This window comes from Bufo bufo, chromosome 1 (genome assembly GCF_905171765.1).
Source record: "Bufo bufo chromosome 1, aBufBuf1.1, whole genome shotgun sequence".
NCBI lineage: Eukaryota > Metazoa > Chordata > Amphibia > Anura > Bufonidae > Bufo > Bufo bufo.
In genome coordinates, this window is record NC_053389.1 from 592,209,055 (window position 1) to 592,227,133 (window position 18,079).

Sequence of the window (18,079 nt, forward strand, 5' to 3'; positions counted from 1 at the left end):
GTTCCGCAAAATACGGAATGCATGCGGACGTCATCCGTATTTTTTGTGGATCGCAAAATACATACGGTTGTGTGCATGAGCCCTTAGGGCGAGTTCAACAAAGGACAGGACAATGTTAGTGAATCAGGTTTTACAAACTCCATTCCCTGTGGATATTGAAAGCTGCAGCATGCGGTGTCCGGACTCCGTTCAGTGCCACGCCATCAGAGGAATGTACAGTGATGACAGACTGTGCGCCATGCTCCTCAGGCACATGGCTTTTCTCTCCGCTATCGATGACAAAACTGATTAAAGGGACACTGTCACCTGGATTTCACTTACTGAGCTGTTAACATCAGTCTCCAGAAGTTACATTACAATATACTAGTATTACTGCCCCGTGTCTTGTAATTGGTCTAGAAAATCGCTTTTAGTAATCTGCTAATTACCTCAATAAGGAGCCCCAGGGGCTGTGCCTCCGACCTCTAGAGCCCAGCACCGCCCCACTGCTAATTTATTCACTCCTCATCGCTGACGTAATGTTTGTGCAGCGCCCGTAATCCCACGCATGTGTATTCAGGGCACCTGCGCGATGTCCTGGCATCGGCCTCACAGAACTCACTGCGCATACGCCAGCTTCGCTCGACCTGGAAAGGAAGAGCGGAGTGGCGCAACTTGCTGGGCGGGCGGAGGACAGAGGAGCAGGAGCGGGTTGGGTCGAGCGAAGCTGGTGGTTGCGCAATGAATTCTGTGAGGCCGATGCCAGGACACCGCACAGGTGCAGACATGCGCCCTGGATACACATGCGTGGGATTACGGGCGCTGCACAAACATTACGTCAGCGATGAGGAGTGAATAAATTAGCAGTGGGGCGGTGCTGGGCTCCAGAGGTCGGACGGACAGCCCCTGGGGCTCCTTATTAAGGGTAATTAGCAGATTACTAAAAGCGATTTTCTAGACCAATTACAAGACACGGGGCAGTAATACTAGTATATTGTAATGTAACTCCTGGAGACTGAAGTTAACAGCTCAGTAAGTGAAATCCAGGTGACAGTGTCCCTTTAAGGCTACTTTCACACTTGCGTTGTTAACTTCAGTATTGAGATCCGGTAGAAGATCTCAATACCGGAATTAAACAGATCCATTTTGATTTTGAACATCAGGATGCATCTGTTCCGTTAGGCCCCTTTCACACAAGCGAGTTTTCCGCAGGTGCAATGTGTGAGGTGAACGCACAGCACTGAATCCGGACCCATTCATGTCAGTGGGTCTGTGTACATGAGCGTTGTTTTTCACACATCATTTCTGCGTTGTGTGAAAATCGCAGCGTGTTCTATATCAGGCATGCTCAACCTGCGGCCCTCCAGCTGTTGTAAAACTACAACTCCCACCATGCCTTGCTGTAGGCTGATAGCTATTTGGGCATGCTGGGAGTTGTAGTTTTGCAACCGCTGGAGGGCCGCAGGTTGAGCATGCCTGTTCTATATTCTGCGTTTTTCACGCAGCCCTGGCCCCATAGAAGTGAATGGGTCTTCAGTGAAAAACGCATTGCATCCGCAAGAAAGTGCGGGTGTGATGCGTTTTTCACTGATGGTTGCTAAGTGATGTTGTATGTAAACCTTCATCACACACGTGTGAAAAACGCATCAAAACGCATTGCACCCGCGCAGAAAAAACTGCACAACTGAACGCCATCGCAGACAAAACTGACTGAACTTGCTTGCAAAATGGTGCGAGTTTCACTGAACGCATCCTGAACGCAATCGGAACCAATCCATCACAAGAGTGTGAAAGAGGTGGTTGTGCAAGATCAAAACAAACAAAAACAAAAAAAAACACATCCATCACTAAAAACACTGAAAGTCAGTATGTAGAAGATTCGTTTTTTAGGCTCCATAAAAAAATGGATCCGTCGCCATTGACTTACATGGCTCTCAGTGTTGGATCCATATTTTTTCATTTTTAAGACCGGACACAAAACCGCAGCCGCCGGAACGCAAGACAACCTGAACTGATCTCTTTCCAATCAGAATGCATGAGGACTAAACGGAATCGTTTTTTCCGGTATTGATTTTCTCTGCTGGATCTCAATACCGGAAAACAACGACGCAAGTGTGTAAGTAGCCTGATCCATGCATGCAAAACCATCAGTTTTTCCCTTAACGGGACTCATTCCATGGCCTTAGGCCTCATGCACACAGCCATATTTTTTAATCCATCTACAATTTAATCGGCATTTTTTGCAGTTAGCACACTGACCCATTCAGGTCTATGGGGCCATGCACAAATCTTATTTTTTGCTGATCTGTCTGACCATTCCCCAAATTATAGAACATGTCCTATTGCTGTATGGGAGTAAGAAAAACGCAGAGAGTGTACATGGCAGCTATCCGTATTTAGCAGATCCATCGTTTGTGGACCAGAACACGGACACAGCCATGTGCATGAAGCCTCACCGTTCACTTCTGCGTCAGAGGCTCCGCTGAAGGATTGGTGCAGTGTAACTACAACTACTCGCCCTATTCACAGAGCAGGCTCGCAGGACCCCTTCAAACAGCCGATTGATGAGGGCGACGGGTGTTGGACCCCCGCTGATCTGATATTAATGACCTATCCTGAGGATCAGCGGGGTCTGACTGCCGGCATTCCAAGTTTGAAGAGGCCGCAGTCCTCATACAGTCCTGATCAAAAGTTTAAGACCACTTGAAAAATGGCAAAAAATCATATTTTACATTGTTGGATCTTAACAAGGTTCCAAGTAGAGCTTCAACATGCAACAAGAAGAAATGAGAGTGAGAGTCAGAATTTTTTGAGCATTCAATTTAATGAAAATAACGATTAATCTGAAACAGGCTGTTTTTCAGCTGATCCAAATTTTAGGCCTTTAAAAGGCCAAATCTGTACAAAAATGTGGATTCATTGTCATTTTCTGTCAGGTAGTCACACGTTGTGATGGCAAAGGCAAAAAAACTCTCCCTTTTTGAACGTGGTCGGGTTGTTGAACTGCATAAGCAGGGTCTCTCACAGCGCGCCATCGCTGCTGAGGTGGGACGCAGTAAGACTTGGAATTTCTTAAATGATCCTGAGGGTTATGGAACAAAAAAGTCAAGTGGAAGACCCCAAAAAATTTCATCAGCACTGAGCCGGAGGTACAATTGGCTGTCCGTCAAGACACTGGATGATCCTTGACCCAAATTAAGGCCCTTACTGGTGCTGACTGCAGCCCCATAACCATCAGACGGCATCTGAGACTGAAGGACTTCAAAAACAAAAAAACGTCTTCAAAGACCTCGTCTCCTTGAACGCCACAGAACTGCTCGTTTGGACTTTGCAAGAGAGCACCAAACATGGGACATTCAAAGGTGGAAGAAAGTTTTATTCTCCGATGAGAAAAAATTTAGCCTTGATGTTTTCCAACGTTACTGGCATGACAAGCAGATCCCACCTGAGATGTTTTCTACGCGCCACAGTGGAGGGGGCGCCATAATGGTCTGGGGTGCTTTTTCCTTCAGTGGAACAATGGAGCTTCAGGAAGAGCAGGGGCGTCAAACGGCCGCTGGCTATGTCCAGATGTTGCAGAGAGCATTCCTCATGACTGAGGGCTCTCGTCTGTGTGGCAACGACTAGGTTTTTCAACAGGACAACGCTACAGTACACAATGCCTGCAGGACAAGGGACTTCTTCCAGGAGAATAACATCACTCTTTTGGCCCATCCTGCGTGTTCCCCTGATCTAAATCCAATTGAGAACCTTTGGGGATGGATGGCAAGGGAAGTTTACAAAAATGGATAACAGTTCCAGACAGTAGATGGCCTTCATGCGGCCGCCTTCACCACTTGGAGAAATGTTCCCACTCACCTCATGGAAACGCTTGCATCAAGCATGCCGAAACTAATTTTTGAAGTGATAAACAATAACGGCGGAGCTACTCATTACTTCATGTTTGGAAGTTGGATTTCTGTTTTTTTTGGGGGGGGGGATTAGTTTTTTTTTAGGTGTGGTCCTAAACTTTTGATCAGCTGAAAAACTGCCTGTTTCAGTTTATTCGTTGTTTTCATTAAATTGAATGCACAAAAAATGTTTTGTCTCACTCCCATTTCTTCTGGTTGCATGTTGAAGCTTTGCTTGGAACCTTGTTAAGATCCAGCCATGCTAAATATGATTTTTTGCCATTTTTCAAGTGGTCTTAAACTTTTGATCAGGACTGTATGAGCGCTGCCTCACTTCTCTGTTTACTTGCTCACCGTCAATATTGCAGACGTAATTCCAACTGTGCCGTCCCCCTTCACTTCGATGGGACAGCTCCTCCCATTGAAGTGAATGGGGATGGCGAATTTATAATTACACCTACCCACCGCTGATAAGTCAACGGCAAGCAGGTAAACAGAGAAGGGACGGCTTCGTTCTCTTTAAACAGCTGATCAGGGGGGGACGGCATTCGGTCCCCCCCCATCAATCTGATATTGGTCACCTATCCTGAGGATAGTAATAATAATATAAGAACTCCAGCAATAGCGTTGCAAAAAAGGAATCTTTTAATAGACACGTGCGGCTGTTTACAATTCATGACGTTTCGGCCCTATATTGGCCTTCATCAGACTACAGCAAAAAAGGAAAGAAAGAAAAATGAAATAAATAATGCGATCACATCTTGTATGTACATATTTATAAAGTGTGCCAAGGCAAGTGGCATGGAGTAGGACACACAGGTATTGGGCAATAATCAAGGTCCAGAGGGTTCTGTGGTCATGTCCTCCTGTCAGTCCGTGGACGGACATATCATCGGTGCAGGTATTGTAATTCAAATCCATCATCATTGGGAGCATGTTAAGGTATATAATGTTCAACTAAACAGAAGTCCATAAAGTGCTGAAAAGTCCATGGGTATCAGCAACGCAACAGGAGTGGAAAAAATGGTCTAGGTGGAGCTTAAATCAAAGTAAAATGTCCCTATATTGAGGATAGAACGCTGGTGTATAAAACCACTGGGGGTGAGAACAGTTGGCCGCAAATCCATGGATAGATAAAAGGGATTTGGGAGGGGGAAGGGGGGGAAAGAGAGAGAGAGCGTGCAGGGCAGGAAAAGAGATAATGAAAATGCATAGATATGTGGCTGGGTATCCAGGAAGGATTACATTGTCATTAGATACTAAACTAATATACACTGTTGGCATTATGCAATTGAATGATGTCCTACCTTCTGCCGCTTTGGGGTAGATATCCAGGATACAGGCGTCTGTGTGGATGTGCAATTGCACTGTCTGGGATGCGCCTCTGGTGTAGTCGGACGCGCGCCCTTATTTAAGAGAGCGCGTCCGGTGGTAAAGGGGATGGCGCATGCGCACTCAATTCCAGTGCGTGTCGCGCCTCGTTCCTGTTTCTGGATGAGATCCGGTGTGTCTGTGCCGATGCATCTCAAGCCTCGCTTGTGATGTTAGTGTTGCGCATGCGCAGATGATGTTAATGCGTACCAAGCCTCGCTCTGAACCCCGGCAGGAATATAGGGGATAGTTGGAACGTGTGGAATATTAATAGCTGGTACAGAGGGAAAGTACAAATAGGGAGATATAATGGAAAGACGACATGCTTACATAGGGGAAGGGTAAAGTGGGGAGATGAAATAAAAAGATATAGGAAACATGAGTACAGATAGATGATAATGTTATTAGAAATATGGACATACAGACATAAACCATATATAGGTAACATACCAAAAAGGATACTATACCATAACGTGAAAAGGATACTATGGATGACCCAATATTGTGAAGGGTGGTGTGACTAATGCATCTAAAGAGGAACAACAGAGAGCATGAGATTGTGGTGGAAAAAATATATCCACATACTATCACTTATATAGATATACAGATACACAAATGTAGACTATACGATATATAGTATATATGATATATATGATATAATGACCTAGGTGGACTGATCGTGGGAGGGTCTTTGGGTATGGTAAGAGCCGGAGTAAAATGTGTAGGGTGAGGGGAGGACGTCATGGATGCTGGCCGTTAGGTATCGTAATGTACTATCAAATAAGGCTGTGAATTTCATAGTCCCTATTTAACCCCTTGGGTTCCAAGCTGTCAAGTGTGTGAATCCAGTATGCTTCCCTCTTTTTTAACAGTTTAATTCTGTCGCCTCCCCTCCTACTAGGTGTGATCTGTTCAATTACTTGGTATTTGAGTTGCGAAAGATTGTGGCCTGCTGATTCAAAGTGTGCTGGTACCGGGAGTAGTAAATTTTTGCGTCTAATATTGGATTTGTGCTGGCAAACCCGATCGCGTATTTTCTGGGTTGTTTCCCCCACGTATATCTTCCCACAGGGACATTTTAATAAGTAGACGACAAAATTAGTTTCACATGTAAAGAAACCGCGGATCGGGAAGCTTTTGCCTGACTGTGGGTGATGAAATTGGGGTCCTTTTAGTACATTCGAGCACTGGGTGCAATGTATGCAGGGGAAGGTTCCTATCTTTTGTTTTAGCATGAATGTTTGTCTCAGGGTAGTCTTGGCCGGGCCAATGTCAGCCTTCACAATTAGGTCCCGTAGATTCTTGGGACGGCGTGTACAAGGTAATATTGGATTTTTAAATTCGTTGATATCTGGATAGGCTTTTTGTAAAAGGGGCCAGTGGTTCCTAATGCTGTTGATTATTTTGTTAACACTCGGGTGAAAAGTGTGAACGAACGGTATCCTATTGGCTATTCCTGTCTGTTTTTTTGATTTGGGTTTGGATGTTTCATGGAGAAGATGTTGTGGATAACCGCGTGCTAGGAATCGTTGTTTCATTTCGGTGATTCTGGTTTCTTGAAGTGGGGCTGTTTTAACTATACGGCGTATCCGTTCGAATTGAGAATGTGGGAGTGACTTTTTGGTGTTTAAGGAGTGAAAACTGGAGAAGTGTAATAGGCTATTGCGATCTGTTGATTTTCTGTATAGATCTGTGGTAAGGGAACCGGTAGGAAGTTTGGTGACCATGGTATCAAGAAAGTTAATGGAATCAGAGTGGTAGTGTATAGTGAATTGTAATTCTGGGTATATAGAATTAAGGAATGTGTGGAATTCCAGTAAGGAGTCCAATGGGCCATCCCATATGCAAAAAATATCGTCAATGTAACGTTTCCATATTTGTACTTGTGTGAAAAGTGGATGTGGGTAAACGTGGGTTTCTTCAAAATCTGCCATGTACGAATTTGCATAGGGGGGCGCCACATTGGACCCCATAGCGGTACCCTGTTGTTGTAAATAGTAAGTATCTTGGAACAGGAAAAAATTATTCAATAGGACGAGCTCAAGTAGGTCCATGTAGAAGTCAGTTAAACTAGGTTGTATGTCCTGTGAAGAGAGTAGTCTACGAGCTGCTTGTAGGCCTTTTGAGTGTTGGATGGATGTATATAGGCTTACTACGTCCCATGTGACTAAAAGGGTGTTTGTGGATACTGGGGGTAGGTTGTGAAGTAAAGTTAAGAAGGAGGATGTGTCAAGCAGGAATGATTTAGTGCTTCTAATGATGGGGGTGAGGACTTTTTCCAGTAGAATGGACAGGGGTGAGAGAACCGAGTCAGTAGAGGCCACTATTGGTCGGCCTGGAGGATTCAAGAGATCCTTGTGTACCTTCGGTAGTATATAAATGACTGGCATAGTTGGATTAGATTTGGATAGAAAGGTCACTATCGACTCGTCAATAACTCCTTGTCCAAGGTAGTGTTGTAGGACTGTTTGTATTTTTTCTGACACTGATTTAGTGGGATCTTTTGTTAATTTGATGTATACGGATTGATCACTTAGTTGGCGATTGATTTCATCTATATATTTATGTTTGTCCATGACGACCAAGGCCCCTCCCTTGTCAGCTGGTTTGAGGACAAGGTCTTTCTTCTGTATGAGAGTTGAAAGAGCTTGTCTCTCTGTGTTATCTAGGTTGTGCATAAATTTATATTTGCCCATGGTTAAGTTTTTCCTGAATAGGGACATGTCACGTTGGATAAGGGTGATGAAGGTCTCAATGGCAGGTTGAGTTTTGGGGGGTGTGAAATGACTTTTGTTGCGTAGACCAAGGTCACGGATGGATATCCCTGATTTAGGCAAGGGGTCTCCTCTGTTGGTATCAATAGGATTACCGGAGAAATGGACCTTAAGTCTAATGTTCCTAAATAGTCTCTGTAGATCTATATCAAGTTGGAAGGTATCCAATTGATTAGATGGACAGTAAGAGAGCCCCTTTTCCAATAGGGACAACTCTGCCGGCCCAAGTGTGTGTGAGGATATGTTAATCACTAATGATTGTACCTGTGATCTTGTGGTGATGCCGGAATTTCCTCGTGTTGTGGTATTGGTTCCTCCTCTTTGGCCTCTTCTGCCCTGGGATCGCTGTTGTCGGTTGTCCGATCTGTATTGGAAATTAGTGTCGCCACTTGAACCTGACTGCGCTGAGTCCCTGGATGATGATCGTCGGTTGGCATAGTTGGGTCGGTTGTTGGTGACATCTGACCATCTGTAGACTCGGTTGTGTCTGTAGTCTTCAGTATCCCTGAAGAATTTGTTCCTCTTTGTTGTCTCCACTTCTTTGCGTTGCTGTGCCAGGGATGTCGTTAATTTCTCCTTGAGTTGATTGTAGTCTTCTGGTGTTATGATATCTTGTAGTTGTTCTTCAATTGCATGAATTTCTGTTTTGGTTGTGCTGATAGCGTTATGTAGATATGAAAGGGTTAGAGCCATCAGGTCAAAAGAGCACTTGTTGAGTATTTGCTCGAATTTCTCACAGAATTCCTGGTTTTCTTTGAAGAATGTTGGTCTAGTGCGAGGCGCGACACGCACTGGAATTGAGTGCGCATGCGCCATCCCCTTTACCACCGGACGCGCTCTCTTAAATAAGGGCGCGCGTCCGACTACACCAGAGGCGCATCCCAGACAGTGCAATTGCACATCCACACAGACGCCTGTATCCTGGATATCTACCCCAAAGCGGCAGAAGGTAGGACATCATTCAATTGCATAATGCCAACAGTGTATATTAGTTTAGTATCTAATGACAATGTAATCCTTCCTGGATACCCAGCCACATATCTATGCATTTTCATTATCTCTTTTCCTGCCCTGCACGCTCTCTCTCTCTTTCCCCCCCTTCCCCCTCCCAAATCCCTTTTATCTATCCATGGATTTGCGGCCAACTGTTCTCACCCCCAGTGGTTTTATACACCAGCGTTCTATCCTCAATATAGGGACATTTTACTTTGATTTAAGCTCCACCTAGACCATTTTTTCCACTCCTGTTGCGTTGCTGATACCCATGGACTTTTCAGCACTTTATGGACTTCTGTTTAGTTGAACATTATATACCTTAACATGCTCCCAATGATGATGGATTTGAATTACAATACCTGCACCGATGATATGTCCGTCCACGGACTGACAGGAGGACATGACCACAGAACCCTCTGGACCTTGATTATTGCCCAATACCTGTGTGTCCTACTCCATGCCACTTGCCTTGGCACACTTTATAAATATGTACATACAAGATGTGATCGCATTATTTATTTCATTTTTCTTTCTTTCCTTTTTTGCTGTAGTCTGATGAAGGCCAATATAGGGCCGAAACGTCATGAATTGTAAACAGCCGCACGTGTCTATTAAAAGATTCCTTTTTTGCAACGCTATTGCTGGAGTTCTTATATTATTGTTTATACGGGGTGGGAACCCGACTTCCAGCGGCAAACAGACGGCAGAGTGCCACGAAGTTTTGCCTATATATTTACTATCCTGAGGATAGGTCATTAATATTACAAAAGCGGACAACTGCTTTAAGTTACATGGTCACTGGGGGTCATTTATCAAAGAGCAGCTTTTGACGCTGTGCTGCCAGAGGATGACAAGGCATCGTTAGAATATTAGGTGCATCCTCTGGCAGTCTGTGCTCCGGGAGTGAATCCAAAATAACATTTCTCTCTAGGAATTTGAAGCAACAGTGTTAATTTAATATTATTAACATTATAAAAATCTTCCCTAACAGGTAGAATAGAGGACTGAACCCTCTGAAGATCTAGTATATACCACTGAAATACTGTCTGCTCATTTCCCAACCCTTTATTGATCTCTGTGATGGATATCCTTAAGGGGAACCTATCACCTTGAACATCCTATCCAGTCTACCAGCAGCATGTTATAGAGCAGGAGATGCTGAGCAGACTGATAAATAGTTTTTTTTGGGAAAAGATTCAGTAAAATGTGTAATTGATTCATTGAAATCTCTGCTCTGACCATAGGAGTCCAGTGAGCCTGCACCCTCATACAGAGAAGGCTGTCAACTCCGCCCACTGGACTCCTAAGCCCATAACATTTTCTATCAGTAAATGACTACTTCTACTGAAATCACTTTACATAAAACTATATATTCACCTACTCTGCTTTATAACATGCTGCTGGTAGATTGGACAGCATTTTCATGGCGGCAGGTTTCCTTTTCAGGGATGCTCAACCTGTGGCCCTCCAGCTGTTGTAAAACTACAACTCCCACCATGCCCTGCTGTAGGCTGTTCAGGCATGCTGGGAGTTGTAGTTTTGCAACAGCTGGAGGGCCGCAGGCTGAGCATGCCTGGTTTAGACAAGTCTCTTTCATACCGGGACATATGGATCAGGATCCATCAAAAAAAGAGCTGGAGGACATGGACACCCCTTTGATTTGAATGAATGCTTCATTTCTTCTTCGCTTTGGGGACTCCCCACAGTCAGCTTATCATTAGAGCGCTTCCAGATGCATTGGTATTGGCCATTTGTTTGCATCGTTAAAGTAAGAAATACTAAAAGTAAAGTTAAAAAACTTTCTAAAGTCTATCAGGCAATGTACGGTGTGAAATTAAAGGGGTATTCTAGCGAGAAGCATTCATTAGCTATCCACCGGATAGGTGAAAAAATCTGGCTCCCTGCCCCTCCCCCAGCCACATGCCTGCAACTGGGAGGAATGGAGCAGCGCCTGAGCACCGCGCAGCTTCATTCAAATCAGTGTTTAAGACCTGAAAATGCAATGGCTAAAATGTAAATGATTGTCCGCTGACTTGCCTCCTACAGGTTATGCCAGGTAACTGACGCATTTGTGCCGCCAAGGAAAGATTAGGTGATCCTTGGGCACAAACAGTGATGAGTGGGGCACATTTACTAAGGCCTCTTTCACACGGGACGTGTTGCGGACCGCATTTGCGGATCCACAATACACGGGTGCCGTTCCGCATCACGGATGCGGACCCATTCACTTCAATGGGTCCGCAAATCCAGAGATACGGAACGGAACCACTACGGAGTGCTTCCGTGGGGTTTCGTCCCGTACTTCTGTTCCGCAAAAAGATAGAACATGTCCTATCTTTTTGCGGAACCGCCAGATCGCGGACCCATTCAAGTGAATGGGTCCGCGATCTGCTGCCCCACGGACTGTGCTCGTGCATTGCGGCCCGCATTTTGAGGGCCGCAGCATGACCACGGGGCGCACACGCCCGTGTAAAAGAGGCCTAAGACTGGCTTTTTATGCTGGTCTTAGTTTCCCCTCTGCGCTGTAAGATCCATCTAATTCACGATGAGGCCCGTGCCTGGTCATAAATTAGGCGCATATGTGGCAGTCCGTACGCCTGGAGTAAAAAATTACGCCAGCCCCCGCGTGGAGCAGCTTTTAGCTAACATTTGCACCTGTAAGTAAATTTGCCAGGGCTGTCACACCCAACTGGTGTACGAGGCACAAAACCGTCCATGTGCCAAAATTGTGTCACGCTGCCAGATAGAAAAGGGGACCTGCAACACGTTTTACATCTAATATGTCTCAAGTCCATTAGTAAACTGATTGTAAAATGAAAGGGAAGCAGTTTTCTTGTAGGCTTTGTGCATAGATTCCTCTCGGTTTTCCAGATCTCATGAACATGCATGGTTTTCTCCCAGCTGATAAGATCTGTCTTGGCCATGTGGTGGACGCAAAGGACGTAAGGCTTATTACAAGACACAGCTCCTATATCTGTACTGTCACCAGATGGGCACATGTGCCATCATCACGTGACAAGGACAGAATCTTAGCCTCAGAGACTAAACCAAAAAAGGTTCACATTCAAGCAGAGATCCTGAAAACCGCAAGAAATTGTTATATGAAGGCGGCACATTTCTCACTATACAATCAATAAGCTTGAATGGCTAAATCCAGGGACTCCTTTAATGAGGAGCTGTCACCTCTCCAGACATGGCTTCCATTCCCCATGTGGAGCATCTATTCTTATGGCTCTACGTGCTAGCAATTCAATAACTTCAAACAGAAATAATACAGGAATAGCACAATAAGAATAGACGCTCCGAAATAGTTATTACATGGGGAACGCATGTAGTCACTAAGACAGACATGTCAGCAGAGGGGATAGGTCCTCTTTAAGAACTGTAATTATATACATCAGTGCCGTGCTACTATATAGAGGTAGCCATCTGAGACCTTCTCCTCGTGGCCCAGACTAAATGATGGATAGGTAGTCCTATGCAGGGTTACAGGACACACACTTCTCCTGCTATCTCAGCTTCCAACTAAATCCCTGCAAACATGATAGGGTTAAATTTAGAGCTCCCCTGATCTATAGCTAGATTACTTAGCGTGCCACTGAGAAGTGACCTGAGATGGATCTGCTCCAATCCAAACAGCAGACTGAGAGAAGGACAAAGTGATTGGCACATTTCCTAGTCAGGAATACTGTAGAAGGTCTTCCCACTGGATTGGATTGGAGAACACCTCCCTTTCCAGCCAGAGCTCGTATGTATAATGGAAATCTTCTGGGAGATCAAGACTTTGTCCCAAAACACTCTGCAAACAGTTATCTACTGGGGCAAACTCCCAGTTTGGATTCTTCTCATATCTCCGCATGTTGAAACTCTCGATGTTTCCCCGCAAGGTGCACTCTTCAGCCTGGAAGTCCCAAGGCCTAGCGTCTATATCTAATGGAATGGACAGAGAAAGAACATTACCAAAAAGGTTCTGTCATTCTACCACGATTAGCTAAAATGTATGGCTGTACAGGGATACCTAAAGACTCTACCCCTGGAAATCACTGCTAGTCTCTGTAGTCATGGAGTGTCCCGATTTTTGCTCTGGCTTTAATAAATGGTCCTACATATGACAAGCTTTAGCTCTGGTCCACGTCCAGCTATATGACCTGGCAGCTTAAAGGGATTATCCCATGATTAATGTAAAATAAAAAAAATCAGCCATCATATAGTACAGGACAATCTCCAACTAACAAAGCTGGAACCAGCCCTGTACCTCACATGGATCCAGAGATCTCCTCATTCAAGATGGTAACTCAGTAGGTGTGTCCTTTCTTGGGGGGGGGTGGCTTCCACTGCAGCTGTGTCAAAGGATGGAACTGAGCATGTGCTTCCATCTCAGATAGCAGGACAGAGAAATTAGAAAAAGGGCAAACACCAGCTGGCGCTATCTAGGTTTCAGTGAATAACTCAGTGGCTAGGCTATATTTTTATGTTTTTCGCCCCATAAGACGCATTCCCCACCCCTTCCCCCCCAAAGTGGGGGAAAAATGCCCCTGCGTCTTGTGGGGCGAATACTAATGAAGCGCTTCCATTATGGAAGCGCTTCATTAGTACCGGAGGACCAGGAAGCGGTAAAGGCTCTGTACTCAACGCTTCCTGGTCCTCGGCTGTAAAGGCTGCGCACAGTGTGAGGGCGCACTGTGACCTCATGCTGTGCGCGCCAGTTGACAGCACAGCAGACAGAGGAAAACCGAGCGCGGGCGGTGAGGAGCGGGCGTCCGGAGCGGGAAAGGTAAGTGTTTTTTTTATTTTATAAAACATGAGGCACTGGGGGAAATATGGAGATGATGGGGGCAATATGGACATGCTGGAGGCTGATATAGGGGCAATATGGACATGCTGGAGGCTGATATGGGGGCAATATGGACATGCTGGGGGCAATATGGAGATGCTGGAGGCTGATCTGGGGGTAATATGGAGATGCTGGGGGCTGATCTTAGGCAATATGGAGATGCTGAGGCAATATGGGGCTGATGTGGGGCAATATGGGCATGATATGAGGCAATGGGGGCTAATATGAGAGGCAATGGGGGCTGATATGAGACTGCTGGCGACTGATGAGAGGCATGAGGCTCTTATCTGAGGTCTGATTGGGGTCTAATTAATATTGGAGGTCTGATTAGTGCTCTGTCCTGAGTTCTAATGAAAAAGATTTTTTTCTTATTGTCCCCCTCTAACCTAGGTGCGTCTTATGGGCCGGCGCGTCTTATAGGGCGAAAAATACGGTACATGTAATTACAAAAGTATTCAGATCCAAGTGCTGGTTTGAAAAATGTAGAAGATTGGGAAACTGTAAGGCCTCTTTCACACGGGCGTCATGTTTTTGGCCCGGATAAGATGCGGGTGCGTTACGGGAAAATGCGCGATTTTTCCGTGTGAGTGCAAAACATTGTAATGCGTTTTGCACGCACGTGAGAAAAATCGGCATGTTTGGTACCCAAACCAGAACTTCTTCACAGAAGTTCGGGTTAGGTGTTGTGTAGACTGTATTATTTTCCCTTATAACATGGTTATAAGGGAAAATAATAGCATTCTTAATACAGAATGCTTAGTACAATAGCGCTGGAGGGGTTAAAAAATAATAATAATAATATTTAACTCACCTTAATCCACTTGTTCGCGCAGCCCGGCTTCTCTCCTGTCTTCTTCTTTGAGGAATAGGACCTTTGATGACGTCACTGCGCTCATCACATGATCCATCACCATTCACTTCTATGGGGCCTGCGTTGCGTGAAAATCATCGCTCATCTGCGCAGCCCCATAGAAATGAATGGGTCCAGATTCAGTTGCGGGTGCAATGCGTTCACCTCACGCATTGCACCCGCGCGGAAATATCGACCGTGTGAAAGGGGCCCAAGTGTTTCCCATTTGTTTTGTTTTGCCAAAATGCCCTGAGTTGTCTATGGGATTTAGGAGAGCATTTAGTTGTGTGTGTGTGTGTGTGTGTGTGTGTGTGTGTGTGTGGGGTCTTCTACTTGGACCCCCCTCCTCTACCAATAAGAGTTTTTTTTCTGAACAGATGAAAAGCTTACGTTCTGCCACATGGGTGGTAGCAAATCAGTTTATTATTACAGTTGAATGAGAGCTGTAAATGTGCCTATGCAGTGGCATCTGCTGGAACGCTATAGATTTTTTGAGGGAATGGGGAATTTGGAACTCTTTTTAACAATGGTCTGGAAATGTATTCTAGACCTAATTATTAAATTACCTAAATTATCAGTACATTTTCCTGCCAGGGAACAGGCACCCTGTCCCATTATAGGCCTGTGGCTTGAGTACCGCAGGCAGAGTGTCTCCAGCTATTACAGCGTCAGGTACCCACTGGAGTGCTATAGGATTCGTACACCGCTCAGTCTCTGCCAGCATGCATTTCAGTTTGTGGGGACGCATGCATTAAATACGGCACTCTGTTACATAAGTACACCTTACTGCTAACCTCTACCCATGTACAAGTCATCTGAGTCCATGGAGATCTCCATCATGTGGACTATCCCCAGGCTGACATCTACTTACCATTGCCATAGGCCCAGTCGTCATTCATTCGGTGGCGCACCATTTGGTAGATGGCAGACATAGTTTTCATGTTGCTCTTCCTCCACTGTCTGCCGAGGTATTTGGTCTGGAGCTTCAGAAGTTTTAGCACATATAGCTGCATCATTGCCTGCTTCACCTTCAGCGCACGTTTTAGAATGGGGGCAGATTTAAACACCACCAGCATCTGACCACAGAGAAAGACAAGTGAGAAGAAGAGGGATGAGCGAGTTCTTCACCTGAGAGGGGCTAATGCTGAAGAAGCTCCCCCTGCCGCCTGACAATCTTGCACCTGCGCCACTGCTTCAGGTAGCGGCACAAGTGAAGATACCTGAGCAATGATGATGCATGCGCTGCTACACTTCCGATTAGTGCTGATGAATAGTCCTCCAGTATTGGAGGCAGAGCTTCAGCGCTTGCGCTGCTACTTGAAACAGTGGGGCAGGCAAGCTGTCCGGTACTGGCAATGAAGCAGCAGGGGCGAGCTTCTTCTGCAGTAGGGACAGGCCCTCGTAGCCGTTTCGCTCATCCCTGGTCAAGAAGCATTAAACAGACACTACTGTCTATTAAAGGGGTTTTCTGGGACTACAATATTGAAGACCTATCCTTAGAATAGGTCACCAAAACCAGATTGGTGGAGGTCCAACTCCCGGCATCCCAACTGATCAGCTGATTGAACAGGTTGCTGCACACCAGAGCAGGACGCAGAACAGCACAGCGCCAAAGGCTGGGTAGTGGCCATGAACGGTAGTGCAGCACTGCTCCCAATTAACGTAAACTCCATACATAAATATGCATTTATCACCTATGACCAAGTGAAGTCAAGGTATGGTTGATGCGCACTTACCATGGTGCGGGAATGCTTCCATTTAGTGAGCTTGTTTAGGATCCGCAGCAAATTAATGCAGGAAAAGAGATTTCTCCAGCAGAACTGATTGTTGTCTCCCGATTCCTGCAAAGGAAACAAGATGAAATATGTTGCTCATTTTATTTCTTCACTGAAAAGTGTGGAATTTGGTTTCCTGGTAACAAAAGTAACAGTTTCTCATGAACAGTCATTAAAATCGTGCAGCGATTTGCATTTACAAGAAACCACTTTTTCCACTAAAAAGACATAGGGGTTCATTTATTAAGACCAGGGTTTTAGACGCCGGTCTTAATAAAACCCCATCGCTGGCGGAGGATCAGCGCCGCCCTCTCCATAACTTAAGCCCATCTAGCGCCAGTTCTAAATGTAAGACCGCTTCCTTGCTGTTTTACATTTAGACCATTTTCTACGTCTGAAACAGGCGTAGAAGATGATGAATGAGATGGGCCTACAGGCCCGTCCCCTTCCCCGCCGTGCCCACTTTTTTAGATCTGGCATGAGCGCGGAAAAGTCGCAGATTGCAGCGCACCTAACCATTGCTAATCACTAATATAGGCGCATTTCAGGTTGATAACTGACCCCCATACTCTGTATACATGTATACAGTCTTAAATGCATTTAATTAATTTCAGAGAAAAGTGCTAAAAGGTAAAGTATTAACCCAAAAGTAGCAAAGCTATGTTTATCTAATCCTCGTCACCATTTCTGAATCAATATACCAAGTACAAACAGACATAGCAAACAGCTAGTCATACATCACACCCTAACGCATCAAATGCTCTGCTTTATGTATCACGAGACATGATATCACCTAGCATAAAATACAGGATACATAAAAAGCAAATATGCAGTTAAATCCGCATTGGTAATCACTGTAGTACTGCTGATTGACCACTTGGTGGCGACAAAAGATCTTATTTTTTTGTAACATGGAAAAACCTGCATAGTCTGCATTGGTATAATGAGATCATGGAGGTGGCCACTGATTCCAGAGGGCGCCTCACCACACACGTTGGCTAGACTCTATAGCCAATACTGTGGTGCCTCACATAAAAATGCACATGATGTAATGACAATCTGCAATTACATTCATCAGGGGTTCATAAATGCACAGTGCACTACCTGCATGTAAGTATAAATATTCATAAGCTGCCATTCACTTGTACATAATCTGGCTAAAAGAAACTCATAGACACTAAGGCTCCATTCACACGTCCGCAATTGTGCGGACCCATTCATTTTCTATGGGGACGGAATGGATGTGGACAGCACACAGTGTGTTGTACGCATCCGCATTTCCGGAGCGCGCCGCTGATTTTCTAGTCCGCGGCGCCGGAAAAAAAATAGAGCATGTCCTATTCTTGTCCGCAATTGCGGACAAGAATAGGCATTTCTATGGGGGTGCCGGCCGGGTGTATTGCGGATCCGCAATACACTATGGACGTGTGAATGGACCCTAAAAAGTCCTGCCTGAATATGGCTTAAAGGGTTGTCTCATATGCCCTCTACAGGCCAGAGCGGAGAGCTGCTAAGTATCAGCGGTCCCTCTCTGGAGTGCCCAGCCCCTCCACGTATTACATTCATTTGAATGGTCGCCATACAATACCACAGTGCAGGTCCATTTTTCT

General features: G+C 45.2%; 1 protein-coding gene and 1 long non-coding RNA gene across 2 annotated transcripts in view; both read right to left on the bottom strand.

The window, feature by feature from the left end:
* Positions 1-10,197: 10,197 nt before the first annotated feature.
* Positions 10,198-11,231, bottom strand: LOC120984997. The gene is made up of 2 exons (XR_005775486.1): positions 10,388-11,231; positions 10,198-10,354 (listed from the first exon to the last, which is right to left on the bottom strand). It is a non-coding gene; the product is annotated as an uncharacterized LOC120984997 (long non-coding RNA).
* A 1,052-nt stretch (positions 11,232-12,283) lies between these two features.
* STRIP2 (striatin interacting protein 2) overlaps positions 12,284-18,079 on the bottom strand; it is a 49,849-nt gene continuing 44,053 nt past the window's right edge. The window contains exons 19-21 of the mRNA XM_040413449.1: positions 16,431-16,535; positions 15,566-15,770; positions 12,284-12,940 (exon numbers count right to left, since the gene is read on the bottom strand). Coding sequence (XP_040269383.1) covers positions 12,690-12,940; positions 15,566-15,770; positions 16,431-16,535 — 561 coding nt within the window. The 3' untranslated portion in view covers positions 12,284-12,689. The remainder of the gene's footprint in view (positions 12,941-15,565; positions 15,771-16,430; positions 16,536-18,079) is intronic.